Consider the following 25950-nt stretch of genomic DNA (forward strand, 5'->3'; position numbering starts at 1 on the left):
ATTTAATTTCTTCAGAAAATGACATTTTTTTCTTTTGCTTCAACATAAAATAGAAAAAATTATAAATTTTATAATTTAACGCGAATTTCGTTTTTGTATTTGGTTTGCAAGATTCTTTATATGAGTTCGTGTGTTGAAGCATATTCTGTTGTGTCTGGGGAGAGTCATTTTCTTTTTGTGCCTTATGTAACACACTCACCGGTAAAATTTCCACTTTTTTCTTATTTTGTCAAAACTATTGAAAAGGTTGCAAGACGCAACGAAATTTTTGGACAATAAAAATAAGAAAAAAGTGGAAATTTTACCGGTGAGTGTGTTAAATAATAAGGCACAAACAGAAAATGGGGCGATCTTTCGTCTCTAGTAGACCTTTCCGTCGATTTCCGTAAAATTTTTTTCTTTTTTTACATATGGGCTTGCGGGAACTTTTGAAGTAATATACATACATATACACATACACCGAGTAAAAAATTTCAGTTATCTCTTTCTTTCACACATTACTCTGTCTCTTCACACACACTAACAGAAGCACTTCACTTACACAACATACTGTCTGTCTCCCACACCCCATCAAACACACACATATACATCAATGCTCCCATGCACGGTAACTTCAAAAGAACTTCCCTCGTCATACAATCGCTTTCTCTTAGTCTCTTTTGCTCTCATTACTTCAAAAGTTCCCGCAAGCCCATATGTAAAAAAAAATGAATTTTTTTACGGAAATCGACGGAAAGGTCTACTAGAAACGAAAGATCGCCGAAAATGGATCTTTTCGCTTTGACCGGCAGATTTAAAAAATAATTTCTTTGTAACTAAACACTTTTAAACTTCGTATACTGGTAGAATGTGTTTATAAAACATCTTTTTCTCTTGGCTTTCTTGAGAAAATTCTATAGTTTGTAAACTATTTGTTGTTTAATTTCTTGCATTTCGGCAATTTCAACCAATCAATGACGTCTATTGAGGTGAATACAATATCTCCAGATCGTTGTCAACAACAGAATAATTTAGCAAAATCATTCAAGAAAATACTATTTATTACTCAAATTGGTTTCCATACATAATGTCACGTGATAGCTGTCTGTGTAACACGAAGAGTTCTGTTTCGTCACTTCCTGTTTATGGAAAATAAATAAATCCGAAAGCGGAAGTGACACTCAGGCGTCATTGTTGTTGACTTTGAGGAACAAAGTTATTAATTTCCATTATTTAGAGAAAGAGAGAGCGAAGACAGCACCAACCCAGAGGATTTACCAAATTCTATACACCCACATATATACAGCAGAAACACCAACTGGTATTCTATGGGGATCAGCACTGAACAGTTGTCGGAAATGGCATAAATTGAATTGATGAATCGATTGAAAGTAAGGAAGTGGTGTCTCCCGAAAACACCGTCTTGCTGAAGCAACATCCGTCTAGGTATACAACATCATTTATTATATTATATTACTTTCGGGGTCGATAAATTAAGTACCAGTTATGCACTGGAGTCGATGTAATCGACTTAATCTCTTTGCCTGTCCTTGTTTCTCCTCTCTGTGTTTAGCCCCTTGTGGGCAAGAAAGAAATATATATTATTATATTACACATCGTATTTTCCATATTATCTGCTGGCTATATAGGTATGTGTGTATATGTATGTATATGAAGCTATTTACATGTCTCTCTTTCTCTCTATCTCTGCTCTCTTATTGAGAGGACAAATTAGAAATCTTCCTCATAAAAGGAAGTATTTTTTTTTTCTTTAAAAAGAGATATATAAATCTGATTTATATTCTGTTTTTATTTTGCAGTTTTCTTCCGAGTGTGGAGAATAGAACTGAAAAACTTCCGCTCGTCCGGAAACTTGGAATTTACTGGAAAGGATATTTTTTATCGTTTACCGACGGCCTTTATTTTTCTGTTTCCCCCCTCGAAAAAAAACAAACAAAACAAAATAAAATATATATATATATATATATATTCGCAACACCAAAAACTATTTAACTTTCTGTAATTGGTTACCTGATATTGCGAGAAAATGTCTACACCTGCTCGTCGTCGTTTAATGAGAGATTTTATGAGACTGCAAGACGACCCACCCGCCGGAGTGAGCGGAGCACCGACCGATAACAACATCATGTTGTGGAATGCAGTGATTTTCGGCCCGACAGACACACCCTTCGAGGACGGTACCTTCAAACTGACCATCAAATTCACAGAGGAATACCCGAATAAACCCCCGGCCGTACGTTTCTCTTCTAAAATGTTCCACCCTAATATATATGCTGACGGTAGCATCTGCTTGGACATTCTCCAGAACCGATGGAGTCCTACATACGATGTGTCTTCTATACTGACTTCTATCCAGTCGTTGTTAGACGAACCCAACCCAAACAGTCCTGCCAATAACCTGGCCGCCCAACTCTATCAGGAAAATCGACGAGAGTACGAGAAACGAGTAAAGGCCATAGTGGAAGAGAGCTGGATTTACCAAGGCAACGGAGCTACTTCATCGGAATAATAATAATAATAATATTAATAATGAACACTTGTGTGTCTTGGTTGCATTCTTGTCCAACATTGAATGTTAGATAAATTCATTCTCTCTCTACTGACTTTTGGGTTCGTTCTCTCTGAATCCTGCCACGTAACAAAAAAAAAAAAAACATAAAAAAAAGCACAAATACAAAAAGAAAACAGAAAAATCCGAAGAAAACAATTCTTAAAAAAAATAAAAGAAGACTTCATCTCTTATCATTTATTTTTGAATTTTCAAGTTCCAAAAAATCTGGTTGTTACAAAATGAAAAAACTTGCCAACATACAAACTTAGTCAACACTATCACACACACACACACATACATACACACAGCATTTATTTCAGAAACATATCTATTACACTTCTAAATTGCATCATCAATATGTTGGTTTTATGTCAAATGACTGGGTGTGTGTGGGATGTGGGAGTGGTGAGTAAGTAAATGTATTTGATTAGATTCTTCACTCTTTTATTGTTGTTATTGTCACTAACACTTGGTTATCTCCAACATTTATATAGCCCGCAACCTGCTCAATTAGTCAGCCCTCATACCATAGATGACGAACTAAGAACATAAGCCTTTAAATGGTCACTCCATTCTCTTGCCACAAGTAGAGGAGTTAAGCCCAGATCTGATCGGTTCAGTACGTTCTCTAACAGGAGTTTTAGACTCACAGACAGTACTTACCAAAGACAGAGGAGTTAAGCGTAGTCATCCACATTTAGTCAATACTCTCACTATTGATTCAGTTAATATAGACCCTGATATTTTTAGACAATATTCTAGGCACAAATTGAAGGGTAAGGGTCAGCTTGGACGTACTCAGACAAGAATGCTCCTAGCAGACTGTAGAGTTTATGTCAGCCGTGTTTAATTAGACGATAGTCTCATCTGAAAGCAAAGGGTTAGATAAACTCTGATTTGCTCATTTAGACAATACTCTCACTAAAACCCGAGGAGTTAGATGAAACTCTGACCTAGGTATTACTCTCACCACAGACTGCAAAACCTCAAAGAAAAACTTTATATCAAGAAAGAATCTTTTTCTGTATTTGTTTCATTGGAAAGTAATTACAGTTTTTCATTCCAGTAATGCAACTCAGCTGTTTTTTTTTATTTCTTGTTTTATTTTCTTCACCATCTCTTCCTCATGTCTAAATATCTACACACACGTGTGTGTGTGTGTAGTTTACTGTTCTGTTAAGGTAAAATCACCAAAAAAAAAAATGTATTCCATTCAGTGAGAGAGAAATGTCATTTAAGGCATTCCTTCGTTTTAACTCGACAAAACCATAACAAGACCTCGGTTGTTTCCATGACAACTGGACAATTCACTTTGGATAACGTTGTGACCTCCGAAAATTTGTGGATTTTACATAACCCACATGAAGCAGGTAAGAACAAATATGCAAAGCTTTTTGCTGGCATAATTTCGTTATATCTAAATTCCACAACACATGAATACATAAAGACGGAACACGCATTACGGAGGTCACGAAGATATCCAAAGGGAATTGTCAAGTTGACATTGTTTGTTCCTTCTCGAGCCATCCCTGGCTCATAAGGGCCAGTTTCCCAGTTTCCTTGGCGTATAGGTTCCCCACCTGGACGGGACGCTGCTCCGTCGCAGGTGGGCTGCAAGATGCAGTAGGAAAGGGTGAGAGAAAGTTGTGGCGAAAGAGTCAGCAGAAGTTCGCCATTACCTTCTGCCGGAGCCACATGGAGCTTAGGTGTTTCGATCATAAACACACACATCGCCCGGTCTGAGATTCGAACCCGCGATCCCTCGACCGTGAGTCCGCTGCTCTAACCGCTAGTCCATGTGCCTCCACTCAAGTTGACATGGAAACAACTGAGGTCTTGTTATGGTTTTGTCGAGTTAAAACGAAGGAATGCCGTCATTTAATGTACACGGTATAATGATGTGAGCTATAAATAGGTTCTTGCATTAGAGACCTGGGTCTAGGCAGGTTTTTTATAACCTGCCTTGTGTCCCCAAGGATAAAAACCTGCAAAGACCCACATCTCCAGTGTATGGAACCATTAGTTGCTCGTATCTTTATACTGTGTGCATATACATATGTCATCATCATCATTTAATGTCTGCTTTCCATGCTGGCATGGGTTGGATGGTTTGACAGTCCGTTTTGGCATGGTTTTTATGGTTGGATGCCCTCCATAATACCAACCTCTCCCCAGAGTGGACTGAATGCTTTTTATGTGGTGAGGTTAGTTTTGGCTTGGTTATTTTTACAGCTGGATGCCTTTACAAATGCCTGCCACTTTACTGTGTGGACTGGATGCTTCTCACATGGCATCAGCACACTGGTAGGGTCACCAAGTAATTTGCAAGACAAAGAACCTTTGAGAGGGGTGGGGGCAATTGGAGGAGGGGTTCTTGTGTCTGGTGATGAAAGGTTAGAGTGTGACAGAGAGAGAGAGAGAGAAACAGGTGTGTTGCCGTAGAGAAGAGGCATGGTTATCCTGTAAGAGAGAGAGATAAAGAGTGATCAGGATTGAGGCCAGTAACAGAAGAGATACATGGTTAACCAGTCAGAGGGATAGAGGAAGAGAGCAGGAGGAAGATGGTGGCAAAGTGCCAGGGCTTGCTCACAAGGAACAGGGCTCAGAATATAAATAGGATAGTAGAGAAGAGCCAGGGAGAGATAAGAGGTGGCAAAATGGAAGGGCTACTCTCAAGATATGGGGTCGGAATATAAATGGTGGGGTATTGCTAAGGTGCATGAGTAGAGACTTCACATGAATGCAAAGAATGTGGGGGATAGGGGATGCAGTGACAGGTAAAAGCTGAGCATATAGACGAGGTGGGGGACAACAGGTTAGCAATGATACAATGAGCAGGGTGGTGAGGACAGGTTTGGGGGGTGAAAGAGAGGGATAGACATAGTGCAGGAAAAGAAGAAGAGGAGAGATGTAGTTTGGCTTGTTGGGGGTAAGGTATATGTATGTAAATATCCATAAATCTATAGCATATCGAAGGGGATTATTAAATCCAAACTAGATCCTTTGTCAGTGCTCTTGTAACTATTGGTTAACAGAGTATTTACAAGTGGACAATTTTCTTTAAAAGAAACCATTTATACAGAACGAAAAATTCCAAGTATACTAAATTTGTTGCAGAGTATCACACATGGAGTCCAAGAATGGAATTTATTACAGTTATGTTAGATACATGTGTTTTAATGATACCTGGTTGATATATTTTGTCATAAATTAAAACACGACTTTGTAATGTTGGTTTCTAATTTTGATGCAGAGCCTGCAATTCTGGGGGAGAGGTTAGTGGATTACATTGTCCCCCAGTATCTAACTGGTACTTGTTTTATCAACCTCAAAAGTCATCTGCAGTGCAATTTGAACTCAGGACGTAAAGACATATAAAATGTTGCCCAATTTGTTAATGATTCTGGCAGCTTGATTGGTTTTCTGATACCACAACATTTTACTTGTAAACCCAGCACATCTCAAGACAAGGTTGAATAGTGATTGGTGTAGAATTTTGTCTGATGTGCATGGATCACATGTAATTTATTGCGTTATTATTGGATCATTTAGGTTTTTATTCCTGGAAAAATATATCAACATGAATTGTTGAAACTCACTCAACTAAGGAATAAATGTAATACTTTTAGTTTTACATTCTGGTCCATTCTTGGACTTCAGATAGAACTGGCATTGTTTATGTTGTAAGAATAGAGAAGTGAAGGTGCTGCTTTAGTGTGTGATCTTCAAGGGAAATTGCTTTTTCCTGGTTTAAATAACAAAATCCGTAGTTCCGATACCTGTGCCGGTGGCACGTAAAAAGCACCATCTGAACGTGGGCGATGCCAGTGCCGCCTTGACTGGCTTCTGTGCCGGTGGCTCGTAAAGATCACCAACTGATCATGGCCACTGCCAGCCTCTCTTGGCACGTAAAAAGCAGCCACTTCACTCACGGAGTGGTTGGCGTTAGGAAGGGCATCCAGCTGTAGAAACACTGCCAGATCAGACTGGAGCCTGGTGCAGCCTCCTGGCTTCCCAGACCCCGGTCGAACCGTCCAACCCGTGCTAGCACGGAAAACGGATGTTAAACGATGATGATGATAACGTAAAAAGTAACCTAAAGTGATCTACCTTTAAATTGGCAGCTGTCTTTTTTTTAAGAAATGATGTGAATTTAGTGCTGATTTCTTGTAGAAATGCAACTGCCTTCGTCTCATTGCTGACTACATCGTAAAATCCTTTTGCCAATATCTTAATGGGGTTCTAGAAATTGAAAAGTAACCTAAATCTCCTTTTGTAGATCACATGCCAGAGCAGCACCTAAGTGAAATAATTTGTTTTTAATGAGGGAATTTAAAGTAGGGAAATAATGGTGTCTCGTGTGCACTGAAGATGTGAGTTCAAGTCCAACTGGCAGCTGTCACTTTTTTTTCTCCGAAAGGATTTCGTTTTTAAACTCGGTATTTACTCAATATTATTTATAGCTTCATCTAATTTTGAGTTCCGCTGTTAAAAATGAATAGAAAATGTGTGTGTGTGTGTGTCATGTGATTGATCAGACTATAGGATATTGTTATACATCACTGGTCGCAGTGCACTTTGTGTCATTTTAGCATTTGAGTGATGCAACTCTACAGCTGGGTTAGGCGAGCAAGCCAACATTGCCCCTCGGTCAGGAGGCAAGGCCATCATAGAGTGACCGCTTTACAGCTGAGTGGACTGGAGCAAAGTGAGATGAAGTGTTTTGCTCGAGAACACAATGTGCCACATGGTCTGGGAATCGAACCCATGGTCTGGTGGTCGTGAGTGCAACATGCCTAACCGCTGGGCCATGCACCTTCACTACACACACATACTTTTAAAGATCTCTATACCACCATCATCACTTTTCCATGCTTCAATGGGTTTGACAGATCCTCCCTCACCAACTACTTGTTACATTACTTTGCGAGGTTCAGCCACCTAAAATCAATTGTTACCATTTCTGTAAATGTCTTCTTCTGTTTCCTTCCACGTGGATCTCCTGCCAATTCTTTATCCACCTCTTACAATATATATATATCATCATCATCATCATCTGTTTTCCATGCTGGCATGGGTTGGACAGTTTGACTGCGGTCTGTTGCTGTTGAGCGAACGGTTTTCGTCCCAGAGCTCGCAAGATGGGAGAAGTCCGAAACGTGGTCCTTTGCTATTCGTAAGACCCGCAGAAGAGAAAGTAGGTCAACCCCCGACACCGAGAGCATCGATGGATGGATGAATGTGCATCCAGGCTCAGCGGTTGCGTAGGAAGTCGGGGACAAGAAACAAGAAGAGTGAGAGAAAGTTGGGGTGAAAGAGTACAACAGGGGTCGCCAACACCCCCTGCCGGAGCCTCGTGGAGCTTTAGGTGTTTTCGCTCAATAAACACACAACGCCCGGTCTGGGAATTGAAACCGCAATCCTCTGACCACGAATCCGCTGCCCTAACCACTGGATCATTGCGCCTCCACTGACTGAGGTCTGGAAAGCTAGCGGCTGCACCAGGCACCAGTATATGTTAATATCTATACCAATGTAGCCATCTCTCTTACTACATCTTATTCAGTTTTCACCTCAACTCATCTGTCTCTCATATATACACACTTAACATCACACATCCATCAGAGAATGCTTGCTTTGTGTCTCTCCAACTTTTAAACATCCTCTCCATGCCATAGCCATGTCTTGTCGCAGTTCATGCACAAGCATTGTACAATCTACCCTTTGCCGGAAGAGAGAATCTCTTTGTTACCAGTTGAGGTAATAGTTCCCTAACTTCACCCATCCTGTCCTTATTCTGGCTACTATATTTAACCCTTTAGTGTTCTGATTACTGTTAAATGTAATATTTTTTCACTCAAATTGTTTTGAATTAATCATGCATTGTCTAATAGCTTTGAGGTTTCAATGATGTGATTGTTTATTTTTAGAATGTCAATGTAAGTTAGGTGTGAGAGGCTAGATAGGGCCAGTTTGAATATAAAACAAGTAGAATATCTGGGCCAGATATGGCCGGTTTAAACACTAAAGGGTTAAACATCACCCTCTTCCATTTGTAATTCTGCTGCCATGGTAACAGAAACTATTAACTTCTTTAGACCCTGGCTTCTTTGACTCCAAGCTCTTCTTATACATCTGCTGTATACAAAGTTTTTATTTGCTGTCACCATGTCTACAATACCACTATATTTCTTGTGCACTCCTGGAACACATTTGATTACATCCTCATCATTTAATGTCCCTTTTCCATGCTGGCATGGGTTGGATGGTTTAATAGGTGTTGACCAGAGCTGCTCGGGCTCCAGTTGTCTGTTTTGGCATGGTTTCTATGGCTGGATGCCCTTCCTAATGCCAGCACCTTTATAGAGAGTACTTGATGCTTTTACATGGCATTGGTAAAGGTGCTATTACTGAGCATCAGCACCCATGAGCCTGTAACACTAGGATCGCTCAGCTGAGAAAGGGATGCAGAGGACATGCCGGGATGTTTGGATAGCCTCAATTTCATTTAGCTGGGTGTGTCTTCTTAAGCAAACTGCCAGGACTCTCCATCTCTTCTCACCTCCTCTGTGAGGCCCAGTGTCTGAAGATCCTTTCTCACCATGTCATCCCATGTCTTCATGGGTCTACCTCTTCCACAGGTTCCCTCCACAATTAGAGATTGGAACTTCTTAATGCATCTGTTCTCATCTATATGCATCATATGATCATACCTGTGCAGTCTTCACTCTTGGACGCTACATCTGATTTTTCTCTTAAAACACATTTACACTCTGTCATGCATGCACGCGGACATTGTCCATCCAGTAGAGCATGCTGTCTTCCTTTGTTTCAAGCCTTCACATGTCCTCTGTAGTGACAGCCCATCTCTCACTGCCATGTAGCATGGCTGTTTAATTATATTTTGTTTGGAATATCTTGACTGTGAGTTCGGTTTTTCTGTCTAATCTATAGAAACTATATGAACGACCGAAATAGTTAAGGTTTACCTTTGACTGTAATACTTCCCACTATGTATAGAGTTCTTTGACTAATGGTATCCCAGTTACGCAACCATGAGTATCCTACATCATCATCATCATCATTTAACATTTGCCTTCCATGCTGGTTCGGGTTGGATGGTTTGACAGGAGCTGGCAAGCCAGAACCAAGCTCCACTGTCTGTTTTGACATGGATTCTGCAGCTGGATGCCCTTCATAACACCAACTACATTACAGAGTGGACAGTACTTTTTACATGGCATTAGCACTGGCATGGGCTGGCATATATATATATATATATATATATATATACGTGAAGGCGCATGGCTCAGTGGTTAGAGTATTGTGCTCACAATCATGAGGTAGTGAGTTCAATTCCTGGACTGGGCTGTATGTTGTGTTTTTGAGCAAGACACTTTATTTCATGTTGCTCCAGTTCACTCAGCTCTGGAAATGAGTTGCAACGTCACTGGTGCCAAGCTGTATCCGCTCCTTTGTCTTTCCCTTGGATAACATCAGTGGTGTGGAGAGGGTAAGCTAATATGCATGGGTGACTGCTGGCCTTCCATAAACAACCTTGCCTGGACTTGTGCCTCAAGAGGGCAACTTTCAAGATCCAATCCCATGGTCATTCATGACCAAAGAAGGGGCCTTTTTTTTTTTACTTAATATGTAGGTGCAGGTATAGCTGTGTGATAAGAAGCTTGCTTCCCAACCACATGGTTCCAGGTTCAGTCCCACTCTTGGTACTTTGGGCAAGTGTTTTGTACTACAGCCCTGGGCCAACCAAAATCTTGTGACTGGATTTGTTTGATGGAAACTGACAGAAACCTGTTGTGTATATATATATTTATGTGTCTGTCTTTGTCCTCCCACCATTGCTCGACAACCGATGTTTGTGTGCTTACATCCCTGTGACTGAGCAGTTTGGCAAAAGGGACCGATAGAATAAGTATTAGACTTACAAAGACTAAGTCCTGGGGTCGAATTCTTCAACTAAAACCTTTTAAGGTGGCATGGCTGCAGTCAAATGACTGAAACATGTAAATGAATATATATATATATAATTTACTGTCTGATTTCTATGCTGGATTGTGTTGGATGATTTGACCAGAGCTCAAAACCAACCAAAGGACCGTGCCAGGTTCCATTTTTTTTTTTTTTTTTGTTTTGGAGTTGCCCAGGTTATTGCTGTTGAAGATACATTTTTTTCCTCATATTTCAAAATATCTATATTTTATTTTAAAAAAATATCCAGATTGTAATGGTAATAGAATTTAGAAGTGAAAATCTGTCAATCTTGAAGCACCTCTGGGTAAACAATATTCATTGTGTAATTTTTTGTTGGTGTCCAAATGAATGAATTGTTGCTTCCAACTTGTAAGCAACCAACATGGAGTTGGCCTTGGGAGAAGCCTGTAGTAGAGAGATCAAGTCCAACTGCCTCGTGGGATTGACTCTGAGATTTCGTCATCATCATTGTTTAACATCCGTTTTCCACGCTGGGATAGGTTGGATGGTTTGACTGAGTTCTGGAAAGCCAGGAGGCTTCACCTGACTCCAGTCTGATCTGGTAATGTTTCTACAGCTGGATGCCCTTCCTAACACCAACCACTCCGAGAGTATAGTGGGTGCTTTTTAGGTGCCACCAGCACAGGGGCCAGAGGGGGCCGGCATTGACCATGATTGGATGGTGCTTTTTATGTGCCACCGGCATGGGAGCCAGTCAAAGCAGCGCTGGCATCGACCACGTTCGGATGGTGCTTTTTATGTGCCACAGGCACAGAAGCCAGTCGGGGCGAGGCGACTGGCTTTGTTAACTGAAATACCAAAAACTTAATTTGACTGGAAACTGAAGCCTCTTAAATTCAAATAGAACATCTGTATGTATGAGGTTGTTTTGGAATAAAGACATTTTCTCTTTTGTAACTACTGATTTGGTGGAAGTGTTTGAGAATGCCTAGGGAACAGACAGAGAGACAAGAATTTTATATATATAGAGATAACATGGCTACCTCAGCTGGAGAGAAAAGAGAGAGAAAGATGGAAAGAGATTGATGTGGTGGAGCTATGTCAGGACATACCCTGAATAGAAGTGGGGCAGGGGTAATAGATGTTTCATAAGAGTGTGAGGGGGAGGTGGTTAGAGATGGGGAAGGGGTGACTAGCAAGAGATGGTGAGCGAATACAGGCTGCTCATTGGTGCTGGTGAGGGGCAATGGTAGGTATGTGAGGGCATTGAGAATGAGTGTATCATAAGAGAGGTGTTAAGAATGGAACACAACAGAGGAGAGAGAGAGAGAGAAAGCAATGGCTGAAGGCCCAGAAAGGAGGAGATTGAGGGAAAAGTGAACAGGAGAGATAATGAGATGGAAATGGTTGTAGGGATGGATAGAAAGGTAGGGGATGCGGTACTTGTCTATTTTGCTCTCAGATGATTACAGCAGCCGAGTAGTGCCATGTATTGAGAAATGGTGACTGTTAGGGGATGCAATGTTGGGGAAATGCTTGACAGAGCAGAGAGAGAGTGGAGATGGGGCAGGGTCCCACATGTACAAGCAATTCCTGCATCACTCGAGGTGGTTTTAGGATACCAATTCTGCTGTGGTGGGCAGGTCTTCTCGAGTGCAGCAGAATACCAGTCATCTTGTCTTTTGTCATCTCTGTAAGGTCCCACATTCTCAGATCAGCTTTCATCTCATGTCTTTCTGGGCCTCCCTCTTCCAGAAGCTCCATTCACTTGTTTAAGCTTCTGTCCTTATTCATAGGTGTCACATGAGCAAACCATTGCAGTCTTGTACACTACATCTAATCCCTCTTATGCCCAAGTTTTCTCTCTCTCTCTCTCTCTTTCAACATATATGTATGTATGTATGTGTGTGTGCTTTTAAAGTCTGATGCTCTACCGACTGAGTTATATGGCAGTGAAACATAGGCCGTGACTGCTGAGGACATGTGTAAGCTCGCAAGGAATGAAGCCAGTATGATCTGATGGATGTGTAATGTCATTGTGCATACTCGACAGAGTGTAAGTACCTTGAGAGAAAAGTTGGACCTAAGAAGCATCAGATGTAGTGTGCAAGAGAGACAACTGTGCTGGTATGGTCATGTGGCGAGAATGGATGAGGATAGTTGTGTGAAAAAGTGCTACACCCTAGTGGTTGAAGGAACCTGTGGAAGAGGTAGACCCAAAAAGACCTGGGATGAAATGGTGAAGCACAACCTTCGAACATTAGGCCTCACCGAGGCAATGACTAGTGACCGAGACTTTTGGAAATATGCTGTGCTTGAGAAGACCCCGCAAATCAAATGAGACCATAACCTCATGGCCTCTGCTTGCGAAGACCTGTTGAGGCAAGTGAAATCGAAATCAAATTCGATGACTGGCATCTGTGCTAGTGGAATGCTAAGAGCACCATCCGAGCATGAGCGTTGCCAGAGTGGTTGACTGGCTTCCGTGCCAGTGGCATGTAAAAAGCACTTGTGTTGTGGAACTTGTGTTGGTAGCACTTGAAAAAAACATTCGAGCGAGGTCATTGCCAGTGCCGCTGGACTGGCTTCTGTGTAGGTGACACATAAAAAATACCATTTGAGCGTGGCCGTTGCGAGTACTGCCTGATTGGCCCTTGTGCTGGTGGCACATAAAAGCACCCACTACACTCTTGGAGTGACTAGCATTAGGAAGGGCATCTAGCTGTAGAAACTTTGCCAGATCAGATTGGAGCCTGGTGTGCAGTCACCTGCTTCGCCAGTCCTCAGTCAAATCATCCAACCCATGCCAATATGGAAAGCGAACGTTAAACGATGATGATATACATACATACATACATATATATAATATAAATCATTTATATATGTATATATACATACGTATACATACATGTATACGTATATACATATGCATATGTGGGCACATGCCGTCATAAAACGCAAACAACGAAAAATATGAAGTACGAGGACATGGAATATGAACTTTTTTTTGCAAACAACAAAAGAAACAAATGGAAAGCAAGACAAACAACACAAAAAAACCCCGACCCTTCATCAGTTGTCGGCTGTTTTTCTAATCCGTATTTCGAGCAAGTCACGACAAGATACACCTTCGAAAAAAGAAGTTGCTTCCGCAAAACAAATTAGGTAAAATTTGGGATTTTGCAGAGGGTCAAATCCTGAAAGACTGCGTTTCCCTCCGGAAACAGTTCTGCAACCATAGGATGAATTTGATCAAATAAAATGCTTAAATAGGCGCAGGAGTGGCTGTGTGGTAAGTAGCTTGCTTACCAACCACATGGTTCCGGGTTCATGACACCTTGGGCAAGTATTTTCTACTATAGCCTCGAGCCAACCAAAGCCTTGTGAGTGGATTTGGTAGATGGAAACTGAAAGAAGCCCGTTGTATATATGTGTATATATATATATATATATATATATATATGTTTGTGTGTCTGTGTTTGTCCCCCCAACATCACTTGACAACCGATGCTGGTGTGTTTGCGTCCCCGTAACTTAGCGGTTCGGTGAAAGAGACCGATAGAATATGTACTAGGCTTACAAAAAATAAGTCCTGGGGTCAATTTGCTCGACTAAAGGCGGTGCTCCAGCATGGCCACAGTCTAATGACTGAAACAAGTAAAAGAGTAAATAGTCTTGACTATTAATTCTGCTACGAAGGGAACCCATTGGGCTGGTGGAGTTCCAAGATATAGCCCCCCCCCACCAGGTCATTACAGATTCTACTCCATGTTTAACAGTAGGAAGAAGGCAGTCTGGGTCAAATGCTTCTTTTGGCTGTCTCCTCACGTATACTTGGCCAGTGGTCAGAAATAAGTTTAAGGATGACACATCCGAGAAAATAATTTCTTCCACTGCTCTAGGGACCAATTCTGTAGGATTTTACTCAACTCTAAATGCTTTGCGACGTTTGTTTTTGAAAGTAGTGGTTTTCTGATTGTAACCCTCCCGTGAAATCCGGCCTTGTGCAGCTCCCAGAGAACAGTTTTTGTGGAAACTGGGTTCCTGAGGTAGTCATTGAGCTCTGCAGTAATTTTGGGAGCTGTCTTTCTGTGATCCTTTCTAACAATTTGCATGAGAGTCTGACGGTCCCTATCTGAAAGTTTTGGTTTTCTTCCGGAGTTTTGTTTCGACGAGGAAGTTTTTCCCTCTTTCTCAAAGGCTTTCATTACTTTTGAGACAGTACCTCTTGATACACCAAACATTTTTGGCTGTTTTCGTTATGCTAGCACCTGCCATATGAGCACCAACAATTTGACCTCGTTGAAAGTCCTATAGATCTGTCATTTTAATGAATTTTAGTTACCTTTTTCTGATGATATCGCAAAAGAAACAGCAATTTTTGCAAAACATATTAAACAACACTAATAATAAATCAAAAAGCACAAAAACAAATACGCTTTTGATGGTTTTATAGATATTTCAAAGGGTATCATCATCAGAGGATGGAGGGACATGCCCTTGACCCTTTTAAGGAGCTCCAACACTGGTGAGAAGAAGGAAGTTATCTTTTGAGCTGGAGGCAGGTAAGGGCCAGGTGGTGGTGGTGGTGGGGGTAATATGGAGGCAGTGCACCATTTATTGGTGACTTTCTTCTACTGGTAGATGATGCCTTTTCCCTACTCAGGTGGCAACTCTCTGACCCCTGTTTCTCATTGCTGGTGAGAGTTTTCCGAGCCTTTTAGTTGATCTTTTTTTTATGATATGCAGAGGAAATATTAAGTTTATTCTTTTGAGATGTCAGTTCCCCCACCCCCACCAAGCACTACCAACGTGAAAAGAAATGTTTTACTCAAGAGCACAGCATGCTGCCTTGTGCAGGGATCGAACCTATGGTCTGGTCATTGTGAGTGCAACACCCTAACCACCCAGAAACATGCCTTCACCAGGAGGTGGTGGTGGTGATCTTACATGGGGCAATGATTTACCATGATAGCTGAGAATCAGACTTGTTTGTCTGTGTGTTTCATACACCTGCTTAATCAGTGCTGGGCCCTGGGCCCTGTACCTATTTCTTTACCACCCACAAGGGGCTAAACACAGAGAGGACAGACAAATGGATTAAGTCGATTATATCGAACCCAGTGCGTAACTGGTACTTATTTAATCGACCCTGATAGGATGAAAGGCAAAGTCGACCTCGGCGGAATTTGAACTCAGAACGTAGCGGCAGACGAAATACCGCTAAGCATTTCACCTGGCATGCTAACAATTCTGACAGCTTGCCACCCTGTACCACCAAACAACATCATTGAAAGGTTGGGATGCTGACAAAAATGGTCCAGGATCTTCCATTACTTGTTGAACCAACAGACTATATGTTTCAGCCTGTCTAATACTAGGTTCCATTTGAAATGGAAGCTTGGAATGTTGGCTCCACTGGAATGTAGCAACAGATGTTGTCAAAGACAAAACTGCTTCATGGAGTGTGAGAGAGGTTCATCATGTCTTGATACAAACATTAAACTGTTTGAAAGTCTAATATAGAAGGAAGAAGTAAAGTCCGCTATTTTGGGCAGATCTTATATGGAATGGAGATGTTTTCTGATGTACTCATAAAGGATACTGCTAGAGATATTAAACTTTAACTCTTCTTCATGGGAAACCAAATATTTTTCATTTTTAACAACTAATAAAACCTACAAATTGTCCAACACAGACCCCCATTAGTTCCCTGTAATCTCCAGCTTACTTTCATATTTCAAAGACAGAACTCACAATTTGAAAAAACAAACACAGATAACGCCTTACTTCCCTGGGCATGGACACATTGAAACTTTGACGTCTGGCAGCTGACTTGGCAGACACCCATAAAATTATTAACCATCTTACTAACAATAACTCTGAGCTCCTTTTCAAACTCCACCTGTCTAACACTCGTGGACATGTTTACAAAATCAGAAAACAGCACAGCTCCGATGACTTTCGGAAACATTTTTCACGCTAAGAGTTGCTGAAGTATGGAACAAACTGCCAGCATCAGTTGTTAGTTGTCGGAGCACTGCATCCTTCAAAACTTCCATGCTTCCTGAGATTTGCCAACACTACACCTGATTTTCTCCCCTCCATACACACGCAAGCATGTATCTGACTCATACACTGTTCACTTTTCAGGCATTTGTACATTACTGCATATGCTTTATGTGCACTTTTAAGTTGTGGTGCACCTGAGCACTGTATACAATAATTTCATTATAATTATTTTTTAACATCAAAGTCATGGAATATAGAAAATGAAAATAGATATTGTTAGAACTGTGGAAGAGACACATTGAATGTTTTGTCATCTTTACTTGGCATTCTGAGTTGAAGTCGAATGCTTGACAAAGGGTAGTGCTCCAGCATGGCCGCAGTCAAATGACTGAAACAAAAGAAATAAAAAAAGAAAAGTATATCATTGCATGGGACCTTGGGCAAGTGTCTTCTTCTATAGCTCTGGGCTGACCAAAGCCTTGCAAGTGGATTTCAGAGATGGAAACTGAAAGAAACCCATGATCTATTTAGGTATGTGTGTGAACATGTGCATATTTGTGTTTCTCTATCTTGGCAACATGTGGTAGTTGTAAGCAAGTGTCACTGTCATAAAAGCAGTGATATTCTCTATATTCTATGAGAATATGTCTGGTCATAGAGAAATATGCCTTTGTGTTGAAACAGGTAAGAGTTGGCAACAGTTTTGGTTAGCAGGAAGGTACCGGATTCCCCAAGACTGGTTAGATCAGCTGATATGGTGATGCATCTTAAATGTCTGTGGGGAACGACTTGCAAGAAAAGAAATCCGTTTTTCACTCTTGTTTTTCCAGGCTGACATGGCTTTCAAAGAATATGCCATTAAAGCTTTGTTTTACAGTTGGATACCCTTCCTGTCACTAACCCTTACCATACAAACACTCACGCACATACTTATAGAGACTATCATCATCATTTTAATGCGCACTTTTCCATGCTTGCATGGGTCAAATGAAATTTGTTGATACAGATTTTCCATAGTCAAACACTCTCAGAGTGGTTGGCGTTAGGAAGGGCATCCAGCTGTAGAAACTCTGCCCGATCAGATTGGAGCCTGGTGCAGCCATCTAGTTCGCCAGTCCCCAGTCAAATCGTCCAACCCATGCTAGCATGAAAGCGGACGCTAAACGATGATGATGAAACACCCCTCCCGTCCCCAATTGTCACCTGTTTTCAAGCAAGATAATATTTCCCTTTGCAGGACATGCTTTCACACAAGACTGGGAATGGAAGACAATGCTCATGTAATGATGAGGGTACAAACTCTCCACCATCCATATGCATACATATTTGATTACAGTGGATCCATAAAAGACCTCACCATAAAGTGAAGCACACCACAATTAACAGAACAATGCAAATGAAGGCAGTTAATTAATCCATAATAATTACAGACACTTAAAGTTACCACCTAGTTCCATCTATTTCTTTATACCATGTTTGTGTCAAATGAGAATGCAGCCTTTTAAGTAGAGTCACATTAGATGGCTCCACAACTTATCCATCTATAGGATTATTCTTTTAGCTTCCTTTTGGGTTGCCAACAAACCAAGTAATGGGTGGAGAGACAAACGCAAAGATACGCAGTTTTACACACTTACACACACGCACGCGCGCACTCATTCCTAACATTCCTGTATCATTGAAAACGCAAAATTAATTCAAATTACTTTGTTTTTAAGGGAGGTAACTCCCACTTACGCTACATAGAGTTACCTCCCCTGCATATCTAACGCAACTATAGTGATTGACGCCTTTATAAGTCTTTAATTTCAGTGATCGACAGATGAATGGCAAAAACAATCCGGCTGTGACCATCTTATCTAATGTGTTCTTTTCTTATGGGGGACTTCCTCGTATGGTTTCAAACAGATATCGATGCTATTTCTAACAGGTCCAAGGACCATTCATGATTCCACGAATGTGTTACGGTTCGTGACGAAACCTAAACACTTAACGTATGTCCATCCAATCAACAGGACATGTCTAACTTGCAAAGTAATACATTAGACTTTAAAGCAGATCAGCTGCTGCTGTTGCTGTTGAGCGGACGGTCTTCGTCCCAGAGCTCGCAAGATGGGAGAAGTTTGAAACGTGGTCCTTTGCTATTCGTAAGACGCGCAGAAGAGAAAGCAGGTCAACCCCCGGCACCGAGAGCGTCGACGGATGGATGAATGCGCATCCAGGCTCAGCGGTTGCGTAGGAAGTCGGGACAAGAAACAGGAAGGAAGAGCGAGAGAAAGTTGGAGCGAAAGAGTTCAACAGGGGTCGCCACCACTCCCTGCCGGAGCCTCGTGGAGCTTGAGGTGTTTTCGCTCAATAAACACACACAACACCCGGTCTGGGAATCGAAACCGCGATCCTCCGACTACGAGTCCGCTGCCCTAACCATTGGGCCATTGCGCCTCCACTGCTGTTGCAGCTGATGTCGGTGATTTGTAAGGTAAATCAAGAGAAAATTTTAGATAAAACCGTTTTTGTCTCGCAGTACAATTTTAGAAAATGGAAAATTATATTGATGTGAAGCAGGATTTGATGTAACCTTAATCTAAGATTCCCGCCGTTGTTCAACCGAATCTACTACTCCACTGGCCCAAGGGTGATGGGGTGCATGGCGGTAAATGTACGCAAAAAAATAGCCACGGAGAGTTACTCTGAGGATTATAGAAAGATGACAAATGGAAATAAACTAATAAATAATGATTTGGATTTTGGTTGAATTCCAGCAGTTTTGAGGGGAGGGGCTAATCTATTAGTTATCACATTCTACCAACCCCGAATGGATGAAAGGTAAAGTTGACCTCGGCAGAATTTGAACAAAGAACGTAAAGAGATGAACGAACCCAAAAGATAAAAAAGATTGAAGGCAAAGTTGAGCTCGGCAGGGTTTGAACTCAGAATGTAAAGAACCCTAGAAAACGAAAGACACAACTGGAAAACAAAACAAATAACACAAAGAACGACCCATCATCAGTCGTTGACTGTTTTTCTATTCTCGTATTTCGAGCATTTAACAACAATATACGCTTTCAATAAAACAGTTGCTCCCGCAAAGCAAATTGAATAAAATTTGGGATTTTGCGGTGAGTCAAAATTGTTAACAAAAACAGGACAGTGAAAACAAACAAGAAGGGCTGCTAAGCCTAAATGAGGTTGTGGTGGCGAACGCGTAAATCAAGCTTGGACAGGAGATAGACAAAAACACGTCTTCCTTGATCTAGCTACAACGGAGAGAAAGAAACACAAATTAGAAGAAAGATGGCCAATGGTCATAGGGAGAGAGAGAAAAGGAGATTTAGCATCGATAGTTAGATATTTCCTTAGGTCAATCATGTAGCGACTCCTTTTCTGAAGCGAGTCAGCGTTTGACCAGGGTTTACACATAGGACTGCAGCAGCAGAAGCAGCGGAGGCGCAATGGCCCAATGGTAGGGCAGCGGATTCGCGGCTTCGATTCCCAGACCGGGCGTTGTGTGTGTTTATTGAGCGAAAACACCTAAAGCTCCACGAGGCTCCGGCAGGGGGTGGTGGCGACCTCTGTTGTACTCTTTCGCTCCAACTTTCTCTCCCTCTTCCTTCCTGTTTCTTGTTCCCGGACTTCCTACGCAACCGCTGAGCCTGGATGCGCATTCATCCATCCGTCGATGCTCTCGGTGTCGGAGGTTGACCTGCTTTCTCTTCTGCGGGTCTTACGAATAGCAAAGGACCACGTTTCGGACTTCTCCCATCTTGCTACGCTCAGCAGCAATACCAATAACAATAAATTAATCACGAATTAGTTTGTTTCTAAGGGAGGTAACTCTTAAATTTTTTGTACGAGTTATCTTTCGTCTCTAGTCGTTATATTACTGAAAAGTTATTGATGCTTCCGTTCTATGAGCTCCCATCAAGGCAACGACTAAACTTTTGTTCATTATAACTGCACCAATTGCCAAGTGAGTGGAGCTAGCTGGAGTTAAGTCACGTGGTTTGCTGATAAAACCATTTCAGATAGCTTTGAATATAATTTTGACTAATTTAGCCGAGGAAACAGTTTTGAGATTTATTTCTGAAAGAGCGTTGCAAAGTTTATTAAAAGATTACAGAGAGAGAGAGAGGGAGAGAGAGAGAGAGAGAGAGAGAGAGAGAGAGAGAGAGAGAGAGAGAGAGAGAGAGAGAGAGAGAGAGAGAGAGAGAGACAGACAGACAGAGAGAGACAGAGGAGGAAATTATTCCCAGATCAAAGACGTTGTATAAAAGTTTGCCAGAGAGTGCAGCCTGCTAAAGGTATGAAAAGAGGAGGTGATGATGGTATTAAACCAAGCGAGGAATTACATCTTCCTCGCCCACGACAGGAAATCGTTCCTCCGACACGCCTCCAGACACTATCGGTCTCTTGAAATTCATATTGCGAAACTTTAGGATATGGTAGAAGATATTTGCCCGAAGTGCCGCGTAATGAGTTTGAACACGAAACCTCGCAAAATGCGAAGTGTACATTTTAGTCATACAATCATGTCTGGACCCAAGATTTTTATTGGCTGAAATTGGTTACAGTCCAAATGGTGTTGGTACTAATTAAAATATCTATCGACTCCATTCCAAGACCAATCAGTTGTTGCCACTGGGATAGAGACATTAAGAGCTGAGGGGGGGGGGGTGTAAATGTAAAAATGGGTGAGAAAAAGATGTACAAAGAAGCATTATGGACAATAATGACAGAGTGGACCGGGAGAGAGGTTTTTATATGAGATCCTGATGTGCCCTTGAACAAAGAAAGGAATTCCTATTTCAAATATGACAAGAAAATAAATGGGCTGGAGCGTGTGTGTGTGTGTGTGGTGGAGGGTCAAATTTATAGAAAACAACTGCGTTGCAACAAGGATTTGAAGAGAAAAAATATCAAAAAGGAAGATATGAATGAAATTTTTAAGAAATAAAATTTGCTTCCTGACATCCCTGGTGGGATTCGAACCCACGGCCTCTGGATTAGAAGTCCAGCGCGCTATCCACTGCGCTACAGGGACACTAACGGCAATTGACATCAAAATGAAATACAGATTGTTTTAAATATAATCTTGTCGTCTGCTTTTATTTGTAATTTATCAAGGTGAGGTCAGTGAGTACATTCTATATAAGATTGCTATTATCTAACAACGACTTTACTTTCTGTTCGACTTTGTAAAGATTTTAAAATAGTTCCATGAACCATGTGGCATACCACATGGTTAAAGCTGATGAGGAGGTATCCCATGGAGATGAGGACTGACTAGGACCCTACTGGATGGGTTTCCCGGGAGGACACAGGAATATATTGGGGAACGATGAATGCAGCAACGCGCTGCAACGGCGCATGCGTCCACATCTGACCCGAATTTCATTAAAGAGACAAAGACAGCGGGCATAGATTCCTTATAGAATGTTAGGTTGTGGGGTTGGGTTGGAGACGGTGCTGAGGGGCTAGGACCATGGAGTGCAAACTCTGTGGTTAAGGGATCAGAGAACGGTCTGAGAAAAATGTCCTAATCCTAAAGATGTGTGTGTGTGTGTGAGAGAGAGAGAGAGAGAGAGAGAAGGAGAGATTGAGAGAGAGATGTAGTTGAACTGGGTAACCACTGAGTGAATACTGACCACAGAGTACCAAGGGGTGGCGTTAAACTGGACAATCAAACAAGTTGACCCACTAGCATAGCTAGAGTGTGTGCCGCTCGGGACAGCCCTTCACTCTGTCGTGCCGGGCCCCCACAGGAAATAGATATTGCCTACAGTTGACCCCCAAAATAGTACCGTCCCCATATCAGTGCCGTCCTGGGCGGACCGCCCCTCCGTTCTCCGCTAGCTACGCTAGTGAGTTGACCACCCCAAAACAAGAACTATTCCTCCGTCATAAAGTTACCATTCATCAAATTTCATTCACAATATTTTGGATATGCTGGAGTAGGAAATACTTGTTTAAGAAGCCGTTCAGTAAGACTGAACTCAAAATTCGGTGCTTTACTTTCCTGATGATTAATTTGACAGTCGTTAAGATAATGAAGAAAATAGGTGCGTTTCGGATTCGTCTGTGGCTGCCTCCGAGTTTTGTTGGCAACGAAGGCGTGGAGGATGTGAATCAGATTTCTTGAAAGGCGTAAAGGAATAGATGTAAGAAAATGGTCACCACCGGTTCTTTATCTGTTAAAGATTTTCTGCTAAACCATTTCAAGGTTGGATAAGTTCCGATAAATTGAAGTTTTATGAAGGGGGTAAAAAAAAAAAAATCATCCCTGGTGGGACTCGAACCCACGGCCTCTGGATTAGAAGTCCAGCGCGCTATCCGCTGCGCTACAGGGACTGCACTAATGCTTGATTCTAAAACCAATATATAGATTGTTGTAAGTGGGTTTTTTCCAAGTCCTCTTCTTGTATTTAAGACATGTCAATGTGAGATCTGTGATTATACACTTTCTTACACCTTACTAATGGCTTCTCTCTCATTACGCTTTCTGATGGAGCTTTTAAAGGTGCGGGGAACCAGTTCCAGCTGTAATTAGAGAGCTTATGTTCTTAAATTACTGCCGCCACCCATCGCCAGAGCATTCTTAAAACGTCTTAGAATGAAGGATGAGGGTAGGGGGTGATTTATGAGATTAGATAATTGACGGTCTAAATTAGTATTGTTTAACAACTGCTACTGAGTAGGAATCCATTGATATTAGATGGTTGTAGGGGGAAGTAATTGCATGGAAGAAGGATTGGGTATTTAAAGAAGAGACTACAATGGTTGTTTTCTTTTAAATACTCGGTCAGTCTTGACCGAGCAGACCACTGATCAAAGTTATTCCAACCGTGCTTCTCTTGTCTAATATATACAGCATATTTCTCATGTAATGTATTCTCTTATTTTAAAGATGAGAGTGTATAATTTTCGGGATATTTAGCTACTATTTCTAACAGTGAATTGCAGTAAAGCCTTCATTGAAAAATGAGAAATTTTTGAATAACTTTTTGAAGACGAGATGAGTGCAGAGAATGGGTCAGACATGATAAAATGGTCCAGGATTTTGTTTTGTAACATGTTGACCTATTCGATCCCATTTCTGGACATCTCGGGCTAGTGTCGTCTGCCATAGCCTCAAGTTAACCATCTTCTGAGTTAGTGCATCTAGCGTTACATATTTTATATAAATCGTATATATATTAAACGATATATAGATATATTATTATTATATAAATTGTATGTATATTAAGCGATACGTTTATATAATTTCAATGGAATATATACGAGTAAAATCGTTTGCTGTGAGGTGTTGGGTAAATATTTGAAGAATTGATTTGCTTCAGGCTGGTCTGAAAATGGCGATTGAAGAACGTGTAGTTTGCAAATGTTACTCTCGGAGTATGAGCAGATTAAAATGTCGTCCTTCAGGAAGTAAATTAACTTCTCAAGAGCTGCAGAATGCATCGTGTTGTTATTAAAAATTTTTGTACAATTGACGCTGTTCAATGCAAAATTAATGTAACCTAGAACAGACAATAAAAGAAAAAACATGTTATTGCTTAATCGCTCGTCGAGCCGAGTGGCACAATGGGAGTGTACTGGACACATACCCGAGAGGCAGGAAGATCGAAAGTACCCTCTGTGAAGAAATGGGTACTAGTTTTGGTATTCATACATCGTAACAGAGTCTGCCTACAAAGGTGGCTAGAAATTATATTCTGTAATAGACATTTATAAAGGGTCAAGGAACTATCAGCTGACGGAGACACACTGTAACCCGGGTGGTGTAGTGGACAGAGACAACGATGACAACAACAGGACTTTTCTTTCAATGTATAGGATATAAAGGATACATTGTCATGGTTGGAGCGTCATTGTGTTATTTTCTATTATACCGAGTTACGCAGTTTAGGTTTATTATTATACCTTCATTTTAATAAAGAATAGTCTCTTTTACTTGTTTCAGTCATTTTGACTGCGGCCGTGCTGGAGCATCGCATTTTAGTCGATCAAGAACTTATTCCTTGTAAGCCTAGTACTTATTCTATCTGTCTCTTTTGCCGAACAGCAAACACACCAACATCGGTTGTCAAGCGATGTTGGCGGGATAAACACAGACACACAAACATATACACACACACACATACATACATACATATATATATATATATATATATATATATATATATATATATATATATATATATATATTACGGAGATGTACTCGCATAGCAAGTAATTTGATCTGAGATCGTGTGCTGAAACGAAAACAATTGCAGCGTGGAAGGTGTTTATAAGCCATTTAAGAAACACACAAAAGCCGTTCGATTCACTTCAACATTTAAGTTTAATTTGTCAAAATATTTTCGTCGCTAAAATCCGCGACCTGTTCACTGACATATATATATATATATATAAACAAAAGAAATTATTTAAAACAATCTGTCATTTTAGAAGTTCTTACCTGTAGTGTCCCTGTAGCGCAGCGGATAGCGCGCTGGACTTCTAATCCAGAGGCCGTGGGTTCGAATCCCACCAGGGATGGGTATATTTTTTTTATTTCTTACTATATTTTTATTTTTTACTATCTTTATATAAATTTCAATGATGTTCCTCTGTCCGTTATGTTTTTATGTTCGTTAACTCCTCCTAGACCGTTAGTGCAAGGACAACGAAACTCAAACCAGCAACTGCCCTAATTCCAGGGAATGTCCTAAGGGGTGGGAGGGGGCTATATTTTTAAGGGTCACATAATTGGGGTCAAACTGACCTCCCCCATGGCATTGGTGACCAAATCGGAGCAATGACAATGAATTTCATACCATGAACTTCCAGGGAGTATCGTAAAGAGGTTCGATTTCTGAAAGGCCGCTTAAAAGGGGCTCCACTGACCCCGTCTCTATTTTTTCTACACATTTGCAGAAATAAATTTCATTACACAAGGGTAGTGAGGCCGAATGCCTCAAAGGTTTCTCCGCCGGAGCTAGCTGGAGTGCCGTCCGAAAGGGCAGCCTCAAGGCTTTGAGGCATTCGGAGAAACCTTTGAGGCATTCGGCCTCACTACCCTTGTGTAATGAAATTTATTTCTGCAAATGTGTAGAAAAAATAGAGACGGGGTCAGTGGAGCCCCTTTTAAGCGGCCTTTCAGAAATCGAACCTCTTTACGATACTCCCTGGAAGTTCATGGTATGAAATTCATTGTCATTGCTCCGATTTGGTCACCAATGCCATGGGGGAGGTCAGTTTGACCCCAATTATGTGACCCTTAAAAATATAGCCCCCTCCCACCCCTTAGGACATTCCCTGGAATTAGGGCAGTTGCTGGTTTGAGTTTCGTTGTCCTTGCACTAACGGTCTAGGAGGAGTTAACGAACATAAAAACATAACGGACAGAGGAACATCACTGAAATTTATATAAAGATATACATTTAGTAAGAAAT

At 41.2% G+C, this 25950-nt stretch overlaps 1 protein-coding gene and 3 non-coding genes across 4 annotated transcripts; 2 read left to right on the top strand and 2 right to left on the bottom strand.

Annotated features, from left to right (window-relative positions):
- The first annotated feature begins 1128 nt into the window (after positions 1 to 1128).
- LOC115210691 (ubiquitin-conjugating enzyme E2 A) lies at positions 1129 to 3625 on the top strand. The gene is made up of 2 exons (XM_029779372.2): positions 1129 to 1425; positions 1800 to 3625. Exon 2 carries the CDS (start codon positions 2027 to 2029, stop codon positions 2507 to 2509), a length of 483 nt encoding a protein of 160 aa, XP_029635232.1. The 5' UTR covers positions 1129 to 1425; positions 1800 to 2026; the 3' UTR covers positions 2510 to 3625.
- A 17859-nt stretch (positions 3626 to 21484) lies between these two features.
- Trnar-ucu lies at positions 21485 to 21557 on the bottom strand. Its single transcript has one exon. It is a non-coding gene; the product is annotated as a tRNA-Arg (tRNA).
- Positions 21558 to 22791: 1234 nt separating this feature from the next.
- Trnar-ucu lies at positions 22792 to 22864 on the bottom strand. Its single transcript has one exon. It is a non-coding gene; the product is annotated as a tRNA-Arg (tRNA).
- A 2117-nt stretch (positions 22865 to 24981) lies between these two features.
- On the top strand, positions 24982 to 25054 carry Trnar-ucu. The gene has a single exon. It is a non-coding gene; the product is annotated as a tRNA-Arg (tRNA).
- The last annotated feature ends 896 nt before the right edge of the window (positions 25055 to 25950 follow it).

Source organism: Octopus sinensis, linkage group LG4 (assembly GCF_006345805.1).
Source record: "Octopus sinensis linkage group LG4, ASM634580v1, whole genome shotgun sequence".
Taxonomy (NCBI): Eukaryota; Metazoa; Mollusca; class Cephalopoda; order Octopoda; family Octopodidae; genus Octopus; species Octopus sinensis.

Coding starts and splice junctions, on each gene's coding strand:
- LOC115210691 (XM_029779372.2), top strand. CDS start 2,027: ATGTCTACACCTGCTCGTCGTCGTTTAATGAGAGATTTTATGAGACTG.